The 11165-nt window shown below is 36.6% G+C and overlaps 1 protein-coding gene across 1 annotated transcript; it reads right to left on the bottom strand.

Moving 5' to 3' along the window:
* Nucleotides 1-3645: 3645 nt before the first annotated feature.
* On the bottom strand, nt 3646-5777 carry LOC114820685 (uncharacterized). The gene is made up of 3 exons (XM_029091849.2): nt 5437-5777; nt 5089-5345; nt 3646-4404 (listed from the first exon to the last, which is right to left on the bottom strand). The coding sequence occupies exons 1-3, from the start codon at nt 5593-5595 to the stop codon at nt 4023-4025; spliced, it is 798 nt and encodes a 265-aa protein (XP_028947682.1). The 5' UTR covers nt 5596-5777; the 3' UTR covers nt 3646-4022.
* Between the last annotated feature and the right edge of the window lie 5388 nt (nt 5778-11165).

Here is an 11165-nt window from a genome sequence, read left to right as displayed (position 1 = left end):
CATGGCAATCACACAAAACATGCTATATGGTTTCCACCTGGCAACCACATATAACACAACCACTATCGACTGGCACCCTTCACTTACAAAGATTTAACCTTGTAGGCAAAGAATCCAAACATGCATGCCACACACAAATCTTTACTTTCCCTGGAACACAAGCTGTCCACAGCTTGTCCCCATTATTACTAGTGTACGAGTAGGAGCCGTCAACCCCTTCCCTACTAGCAGCAATTATTCCTCGAGCAACATGATAGCACTTTGGACTGTAAATCTGCCATGACGATCATAATGCCACACTCTGCAATCAGCAATATCACGCAAGCTAAGTGGGATCCTTTGAATTAATTCCACTTTCTCTTGAGAAAAAAAGTGAAATCAACAAACTCTCATCCCACTGCTTTACATCCGGCCTCAACAAGCCATCCATCGTGGCTTCACCATTCCAATGTAACGGTGGTGGGGTCAAAATTCGGAGGCATGACTCCCTCGGCACCCAATTGTTCTTCCAAATATTAATCAACTTCCCATTACCCATCTGCCACCAAAGTCCCTTATGGAGAACCGATCTCGAAGCAGCAATACTACGCCAGACATATGAGCTATTAGATGTTACCTGAGCTTCAAGAAAATCTGTGGTAGGGAAGTATCGGGCCTTGAACACCCGATACACCAATGCCTCAGGATTGTGCAGAAAATGCCATGCTTGTTTGGCTAATAAAGCCAAATTAAATGCATAAAGGTCTCTAAACCCAAGACCTCCCTCCTGCTTTAGCCTTACACAACACTCTCCAACTGAGCCAATGTATTTCCCTTTTCTCCAGATTACCACTCCACCAAAACTTCGCTATCATCATATTCAACTCTTCGCAAAAGGATTTAGGGAGTAGAAAACATTACATGGAATATGTAGGTAAGGCATGTGCCATCGTCTTCACCAATAATTCGCGACCCGCACTACTAAGTAAACTGCCTTGCCAACTTTACAACTTTTTCCACACCCTATCTTTCATATACGCAAAGGTTTCTTTTTTCGATTTTCGGACCAAAACTGGCAAACCTAGATATTTATCATGAAAATCCACTCTCCGCATCCCAATACTATCAGCCAATAACTGCTTATCATAAATATTGAGGTTGGGACTGAATGAAACACAACTCTTCTCAAAGTTAACTGCTTGTCCCGAAGCCAACTCATACCTTCGCAATATCTGTTTTATGACTTGGCATTCACCAATAGTACCTTGGGCAAAAAGAAAACTATCATCAGCGAAGAACAAATGATGAATACTAGGAGCAGCACGACACACCTTGATCCCATGTAACTCTCCATCAAACTCAGCCTTCGACAGGAGAGTTGACAAGCCTTCTGCACATAACACAAATAAGAAATGGGAGAAAAGATCTCCTTGTCTTATTCCTCTTTCTGGGTGAACATAACCCACCGGATCCCTATTCAACTTAAAGGAATAAGTCACCGTGGACGCACAGAACATGACCATATGGATCCACCTTTCAGCGAATCCCAACCTTCGCATCATAGCCTCCAAAAACTTTCATTCCACCCGATCGTAGGCCTTACTCATGTCAAGTTTCAAAGCTATAAGCCCATTAACTCTCGATGACCTTTTATGCATAAAATGAGCAACCTCAGCAGCAACCAAGTAATTATCGGAGATTAAGCCCCCCGGAACAAAAGCACTTTGAGTATGAGATATAACCTGCAGAAGAATAAGCTTCAACCTATTTGTGAGGACCTTCGCCACTATTTTGTATAACACATTGCACAAGCTAATAGGGCGAAGTTAAGTCATCATCGTAGCATCTTTGACTTTTGGAATTAATGTAACATGGGTATAGTTAATTTTCTAGATAATATTACCATGACTGAGCATTGACCAAATACCATTACACACATCTTTGCCGACCACTCCCCAATGCTTTTGATAAAAACCTGGTGACATACCGTCCGGACCCGGTGCCTTTGTATGATGCATCTGAAAGACAACACATTTTATCTCCTCATCCGTAAGTGGGCTAAGTATGGACGAATTCATCTTGTCCGTCACCTTAGGCGAGATATGGCATAATAAATCATCAAAACTCTGCACTCCACTTAAACGAAAAAGTTGTGTGAAATAAGACACCACAATTTCCTTCATCCCCCTACGATCCTCCCGCCAACAAGCATTGTCATCCATTAACCCATATAAATAGTTTCGTTTCTGCCTCATATTAGCCTTCTGATGAAAATACTTTGTATTGTGATCCCCTAATTTTACCCAATTTTCCTTCGAACGTTGTCTCCAAAATTGATCCTCTTGTTCAAGCAATTTGTTGAGTTTTTGAATTAGCTCATTTTTCTGCTCGATAGACTTATTAGTAAACGGTTGCCCCAACAAACTCGTAAGCTCATCCTCCACCTCTCTAATTTCCTTTGGCCCCACCTGTGCATTGTTCCGAGCCCAGTTAATAAGTTTCATCTTTGTCATCTTGATTTTCTCAGTAACCTGGAACATTGGAGAGCTATCTACCTCATGGTTCCACCCATCTTGGACCACCTTGGTACAACCCGCACATAAATGCCAGCTTTCCTCACATTGAAAATGTTTCTTTACTCGGATGGGGGAATGCCCCAACCAGTTTAATAATACCGGCACATGATCCGAAGTAGTTTTGTTCAAATGTTGCACTTTAAAATTGGGGAAAAGCTCCATCCAAGCTTGAGTACCCAGAGCCCTATCCAGACGAACCTTAATTCCACCTCCCCTCGTCGTGAACCATGTGAATTTATTTCCTGCGAACCCAAGATCCATCAACCAACATTGTTCCACTGCCTCTCTAAAGCCCTCCATTTGTCTATCTTGGCGAATACTATCACCTTCCTGTTTGTGAGCTTGAAGGATTTCATTAAAATTGCCAATACATAACCATGGTATGGAATCATTGTGTACGAGTGATTTCAACAACCTCCATGATTTAAACCGATCACAAATAGCTGGATAACCATAAAACCCAGTGAATCGCCAATAATCTATATCATCTGGAACACCCACATCAAAATCAATATGGTTTTGAGAGTAAGAATGTAAAAATAACTTTATTTCATCTTTCCAAAGAACACACAGCCCCCTGAACTACCTCTACTATCCACTAAAAAACAATGATCTATTTTTTTATTTTTTTTATTATTATTTTTTTTTATACCAACCTTTAGAACAGCCGCTAATTACTAGTATTGCGTAATTACTAGTAATTACATCATGGACTACTTTATTTGAATATTTATGACACTCTTCACTTCTTTAATTATAAATACATGTATTCTAAATTTTTTTATAAATACGTGTATAACTGAAGCTCTTATAATCAACTCAAGGGGTGAGAAATGATGAGGTATTAAATAAGTCAATAATTAGATTGTAATTTCATAAAATTTAACAAAAGAAAATTACTTTTTTATAAAAGAACAAAATATAATTGAAAGTGTGGGCTGCCAGCTATAAAATAATTCAGATATTATACATGCATATTTTATTCACTAGATTTGAGAGACATTTGTACATCAAACAGCAATTGGCAAAGCCGCAGAATCATCAAATTTATGCAAATACCAAATTTTCATCTGATCACAATCAAACTGCATTCAATAGTGATGTATCCGAGTTTGAATTTCTCTTTTGTAAATAAGAGAAGTTTTTTTTTTATGCGAAAGTATATTGCGACATTTTCTTTTGCCAACAACTGTCATCTACAATATTTTAACTCACGACCAATTGGTTATATGCAAAAGGGGTGTGATATCCACACACCTCATTTTTTTTCTCACACACCTTTTTAATTTTCGGCCGTCGGATCGGATGAATTGAAGAAGATCAACGGACAAAAATCATCAAGAGATGTATGAGAAATAAAATGTGATATGTGGATAGCACACCCCTATGCAAAACTATATTACGACTTACAATGTTCACACTTGTGTACAATTTACATTGGTTTTCACCAACATCAAATTATCTAGATTAAAAATTTAACTGTTTGCTAAGAGCCGTCGGATTCACAATCAACGGCGGCTGATCAATGTGACTTTCTCTAAACGAGGGGTTCTCCCTAGGAATGGTTGTGAGAGGAGGTGACGTTGGCGGAGATGCATAGAGTACGGAGGCCTCGATCACCCCTCTCCACAGAGTTTCTTGGTGTTGGGAGATTCTTTGTGCTCTTAATGCAGTCAAGTATAACCCAGCAGCAAGGAAAACTGTTGTCAAAGCAAACACCCCGGCAGCAGATAACACGCCGTCTCTGAGGACAAGGCAACTGGGTCTTGGTCTGGACCATTTTCTCAAGTGCCCGGACTCCACACTTACCCCGATCAATAGCAAGATCTCTCCAGTAGCAAAACAAACCCTAATTAACACAACCACCCACATAAGCAGTTATAAGCTATAACTACTGAATTTGAGACGATGTTTAAAATATCCGTATCGATAGAAATATCAATATGCAAATTTGTTGAAATATCGATGGATGTATCGATATCGGATGCTTTTGATGGAAATTATGAAGATTTAAAATGAAACTTTAAGGAATGTCAAACACTATTAGACAATATATAATAGTTTATCTGATATTTAACTGCTAGAAATATTGATGAAATCTGTCGATTTTAGTCGAAATTTAAGAGTTTCTTGAATAGGTAGTGACGTTTAGACTTCATCCCTTCTTTCCATATATTTTTTTCTTCTGATTTTTCAGATATTCCCACAAAAATATCGACAACATCGAAGAAATTTCAAACATGGATTTGAGAGAAGTAAATAAAGAAAAATGAAAATGAAGTTACTGTTCATAAAGTTGTACAGAAATTTGTTTGACATGTCCAACTCTGTATTGGATCTTATGATTATGTCGATGATGGTATTAACTAATGGATGTATTGGAGAAGTTATTAAATTGGTCTGATAGCCCTCATATTGTATTCGATTTAGTGGTTATGTTGACGACAATATTGGAGCAATTCCTACAATTAGAGAAGAGCTAAGTGGAAGTGAGGAAAATTGAAATATGAAGGACTAAGAATTAGTGGCATACCAAGTTGCAACAAAGAAAAAGGCAGCTTGCCATTTCAAGCTCTTTGCAGGACCAGAATAATTAGGCTCCCAAAAAACCAAGGCTGCTGGAGGTGAGTTACTAATTGCAAACAACATGTATCCATGTTCCACCACCATGATAACCGAAAGTCCCAGAAATGCACTGGTCGCACATAGCAGCGGCGTTTTCCCGCTGCCGCTGTATACACATTCATTTACCCCGCCCCCCTCCCCTTCATCACTGCTCAACCATGTTACCTACAAAATCATCATCAACCAGCAAAATTTGCTTAGTTTTTTTCATAGTTGGTAATGATATTGTTATGTCTGAACACATTTTTCGGCGTACCTTGGAACGGGTAGCTTCAGCGATTAGAGATAGGATGAAGCAGAAGAGGCCGCAGAGAATGGTTAAGACCATGATGAAAGCGCCGGTTTTGCTACCTAAACCGGTGGTTGGACGACTTGGTGAGAGGTCTGCATGTGTGACTGCCATTCTCTTTGGCATTTTGGAGTCTACAATTATTCATGCAGGCTCAGGAAGTGGAAGATAAAAAAGAAGTTTTAAGTTTTGGAATGTATGAGAGAGAGAGAGGGATGGAATTGTTTGGAACAAAGGTTGCCTTAAGAGCTCAAGATTCTTGGGTTCTTGAAAGACTCATGGGAAAGGTATCCTGCTCGTTTGTTCATATTGAAAGCCAAAAGCGCGTTTACATGAGCATTATATAGTGCTTTTAGAAGAAGTACCACTACTAATTTATGATTGTATTTGATTAAAATTTTTAAAATGTTTATGAGTCATAGAAGCGTTTAAAAAATCAACATTTTTCTACATACTTCTAGTAAAAATGCTTATAAGCAGAAGTGTTTTTGCATAAGTGCTTCTTACGTAAGCATTCCCAAATGGACCAAACATACTAGGTGCTTCACCAGAATGTACTTTAAAGTGATTTTCTAAATCTAAAAATCACTTGAATTTTTAATTATTGCATTATAACACTCGTTTTTTAATAAAAAGTTTATGAGTATATAAAAAAAGTTGAGCTTCTATTATAAATCAATTGACAATGCAGAAAATAACTTTAATTACTTATAATACATGTAGAGGTGGATCTAGAATTTTAATATACACTCAAAGAATTTGTAAGACGAAAATAGAACAAAAAACCAAAGACAAAACATTGTGTTTTAATAGAATTTTAACAATGTCTTTTACTTAAGCAAAACATAGTCGTTTTGTCAGGAGCAGCTCGTCTCATCTTTCTTGCAGTTTCTCTGCAAAATCTGCAACAAACAACCGTGGTTGCAAGGTGTCAACACCATCATCGTAACTTCTCTGCAGATCAGCCACTGCACATTTATGGAACTGCAAAGGTCCCTACCACCTCTCCACCACCACTTTCCATGAGAATCGAGAGGTCTTTGAAGGTCCTTCAAAGGATCTTCTACTTGCTTTCGGAAGATCTTGGGACCACTCGAGTCCCACAATAGCTATGAATTGGGTTCCAACATAAAATTAATTGGCAATTTAGGAAGTTATACAAGATCATATAACCCCATAGCTAGACTTGTCCTCACCGATGTGGAATAAACTCTCCACAAACCATAAACTCTCAACAATAAATCCTCCTCTAAATACATAAAAAGCTCTTTATTTCTCAAACGTGAAATTAATACTCTCAACAGTATAAGTGTTTTTTACATAATCATTTTCAAATAACCAAATTTTATTATAACAACTAATCTGTCATCAACCGCACAATATTTATAGTACTTTTAGCATCTACAAAATTAATTCTAACCATATATATGTGTGTGTGTGAGACAAGTTCAATCACTTTCATTTATAATAGGGTAAAAACGAAAACGATTTGGTTCTTTTTCTTTTTCTTTTTCCCGAATGATGTTTATATATATATATATTCTTGGCTAATCATTTAATATTGTTTCATTTCTTTAGACCCAAAAAAGCCTTTACGTTAATTAAATAAAGGGATATTTTGATATGAATCTAAAGTAACTAAAAATTGGATTTATTTTAAAGATCAAAAGTAACTAAAAATTGAATTTATTTCGAAAGTAAGCTTATAAAATTGGACCTATTTCAAACTTTCCCTTAAATTAATTGATGCCAATGCCAATATGCCATGTCGGTCGATTAAGTATGTATTCTTCCACACATTCTTTCTGCATGGCAATGGAAATGGAACACCGACTAGCTTAATCCTAATATTTGTCATAAGCTTTGAAATTCTTTTATTTTTCAAATAATATTCCTAAAACAATAAAAAATATTCCTCATTAGCTTTGAAATTCTTTGATTTTTCAGCCATCTAATATTGACAAAGAAGAAAGGCATCAAAACTCCAAAGTTGGAAAAGCCAAAATCCAAAAGTACTTGCTAGTAAAGAAAAGGAAGAATATTTGGATGTTGGTTGGCAATGGCATTATGCGATGCATTTTATTTAAAAATAACGTTAGAGAGATTAAATTTTTAAACTAAATTTGTAAACTAAATGATGTGTCATCAATAAGAAACAAATATTGTTAATTGACACTTAATTAATAATCCCAACCACATCATTTGGTTTTTAAATTTGATTTACAAATTTTAGCATTCCCTTTATTTATTTTATCTATAGAGTAATGCTAAGAAGATTAAATTTCTAAACTAAATTTGCAAACTAAATGATGTGTCACCAATAGGAAATGAGCACGTTTATCAATGTTTAAGTAATAATCCAATCATCGACTTCCATATCATTTGGTTTACAAACTTTAGTCTACACATTTTGTAATACCCTGGAAATTTAAATATATGAATATGTGGGGAAAATTGAAAAGAAATCGATTTATGGTTATGGAAAATTTAATTGAGAACTTTTAAAGTTTCATTTCTGGAAATTATTATAAATTACGTATTTGTATTCTTGAGATTTTATATGAATTTTCGAGAATTTATAATAATTTAATTTAGTTTAGTTTTAAATTAAACTAGTTATGAAGTTGGAAGTTTGGAAATTATTTATTTAAAATATGTAGACCATTCAAGGTCACAATTTATATTTTTGAATAGAGCTCGATCTCACGAACCTGTGGGCGCAAACCGTTCATGAAACAGAGTTCTAACAAAGAAGTTATTAACGCTTAAAGTCATGGACATTTTAGTAATTTTATTCATTTTAGAAGGCTCCAGAAAATCTGGAGCAATGAGTTGTGCCACGTGTGTGGCTGGGATGAAAACAATTGGAGAGATGGATGGTTGTGATTAAAGGAAAATAATAGAAATGAGGGTGAACAATGGGGAGAGAGAGGAGAAGGAGGGGAACCAGACCCTCTCATTCGACCCGGTTTTCCGACCCGAGGCCCACGCACACCCAATATAGATTTCGGTGTTTTTTTTTCCGACGAATTGAGTACCACCACCACCCTTCTTGACTCCTCTCATTGAAACGAATGGTATCCTTCCACATTTGGCTCGGTTTTGATCATGATTTCAGAAGAAAAATGAGATGGACCCGTGAGGGTTTCAGAGTTTTTTTACAACGAATCCATTGTCTCCGGTCACCACAGTTCCCACCACCTCCTCCAGTTGACTTCCCTTGAACCTAGGAGCAAGGCCCAAACACTAGCAGGGGTGTTGAAACATTAATGGAGTTGAATCGAATCCCACCATTTCTAGGGTTTCCAGCGGGTTTGAGTGAAATTGGGGCACTTCCCACCCAAATTGGACTTAGCCACATGTATAAAATTTACTCCACTCATTGAGATCTACTTGCCTGTAAAATTTGGTAATTTTTAGAAATAGTTGAATTTTCCGACGAGCCGGGGCGGCCAACTGCCACCCACGGCAGCGGGTGCGACGGCACATTGTCAGGGAGTCGACATTGTGTTATTATGCTAATTTTGTTATTCTAATTAGGCTTTTGAGACCTAACTGCTGTGGATTGAATATTAATATGATTGTGGTATATGTTGAATTAAATGAATATATTCGGATCTGGTTTGAATTTTGGAAATGTGAACTACGAATGGCTTGATCCCTGTTTAGGGTACGTAGGCAGTCTAACGAGATGTTAGATGCAGCCATGCAATAAGTGAGATTAAATAAACGAGACAAAGCTTTGATTGAGAAAGTGAACTAAGTAAGGAGTTTGGAATTTTATTATAAAAGGAAATCTTATGTTTTGTACATATAAATTCTAGTTATAAATTGTGTGAACGTTTAATAAATTTAAGCAGGAAATTATGTAATTATGGTAATTGGACAATTGAGTTTGATCTCTTGTTGGGAAATAGAGTGAATATGAAGGTATCGGTGTTGAAGTAAAAATATAAATGTACGTTTTGCTAAGTAAGTTTGGTGGGTACTTAAATTTTGTTTTTAAAGAACAAAGTGTACCGATAAATAATCAAACAAGAGAAGTGAATTGGGCCTATCATTGGAAATATTTCCCGAAAATAAATATTTCGAGGTTGGGGCGTTTCAAATGGTATCAAAGCAAATGATCATACTCCATGATATGCAACCTTCTTGAGTCTTGTTGGCCATCGATCTATTTTTATTAAATGTGAATTGATTCATGGATTGGTAATATTTGTGAAAAAGTGATTTGAATTGCTTATTGGATTGTTTGTTAAAATGAGGGCTAGTAGGAGACCATGACCCTGATTGGTTAATCCGCAATAGGGGTCATTATTGGTCCTACTTGGTTAATCCGCGATAGGGGACCATATTATTTGTGGATCATGCTTGGTTAATCCACGATAGGCGATCCTTATGGCCATAAATACTTAGAAGTGATCATGTTTGGTTAATCCGCAATAGGTGATCACTGCCTAACAGTTCTATAGGTGTGACTCTGCTTGGTTAATCCACGATAGGGGGTTACTACCTACTTGGTTATATTGGTCCTGCTTGATTAATCTGTGATAGGGGACCATACTATTTATGGATCGTGCTTGGTTAATCTGCGATAGGCAATCCTTATATCTTTGGTATGACCATACATACACTTAGGGGTGATCATGCTTGGTTAATCCGCCATTTGTGATCACTGCCTAACAGATGCGTAGGAGTGACTCTGCTTGGTTAATCTGCTATAGAAGGCCACTTCTTGTTTGGTTATATATGTAGGCTTCGGCCGAACTGCGTCCCTCTAGCCCTAGTTTTTAATGCACATATGAACGATGGTTTTTGAGAATCTTGGTGGTTTCGGAGTTGTTAGAGACTGGACTATGTTTTCATAATTATGAACTTATCTTTGAGGTTTATAAACTGTGATAGATGGTCTTTGTTGTTATTGAATATCACATACTTGTATTATTGTCACTCACCCGATCTTCACATTTATCCGAGTTCTAATTGGCCAGTGCACCATTCTCATGGTGTAGGCACTGATTATACATGTGATAGATTTGGGTAGATTACGAGGAACCGCTGAATATTTTGGATTCCGTTGAGTGTTCTGAAATCTTTGCTCTTGTTCATTTCCATAAGGTTAATCTAGAACCCTAGATTCAAGTGAATGAGAATTAGATACACCATGTTTAATTACTTATAATTCGAGTAGGAAATTATGTAGAGTTCCTTAGCTAAATTCCTGAAATGATATGTTTCTGCATTGATTGATTAACGTAGTTAAATACTAAGATTCTGCATCTTTGGGTCATGAATTGATTAATTGACGGAATTGTGGAATAACATTGGATATGATTGTTAATATTATGATTATTTTAGTTGATCAGGGTGGCTTGATAATAATGATGTGCTTCGTTGGTTATTTGATATATTACATGTTGTGGAAGAAGCTATCCTGTTGAAAATAAAGTGAATTATGGGATGACTGTTCTAGTGTAGTGATTGAATTACTGTGCTAATTTCAAAAAGGGTTCGAAATGAAAATTTCGAGTGAAAAGGAAAATTTTATGTCGCTTTTACAATTGCCGTATCCGTGCCTACTCAAGCATTACAAGGTAAAATATTCCTATTAAGTTTTGGACATGGAGTTTGATGTCGAATTTGATGGTTATCACCATTGTGATGTCGTTTGTGTTTGAGGTGATAAAAAATCTTGG

This window comes from Malus domestica, chromosome 13 (assembly GCF_042453785.1).
Source record: "Malus domestica chromosome 13, GDT2T_hap1".
In the NCBI taxonomy this organism is placed as follows: Eukaryota; Viridiplantae; Streptophyta; class Magnoliopsida; order Rosales; family Rosaceae; genus Malus; species Malus domestica.
The sequence above is the reverse complement of the archived record's forward strand: the minus strand, read 5'-3'. Positions and strand labels throughout refer to the sequence as shown.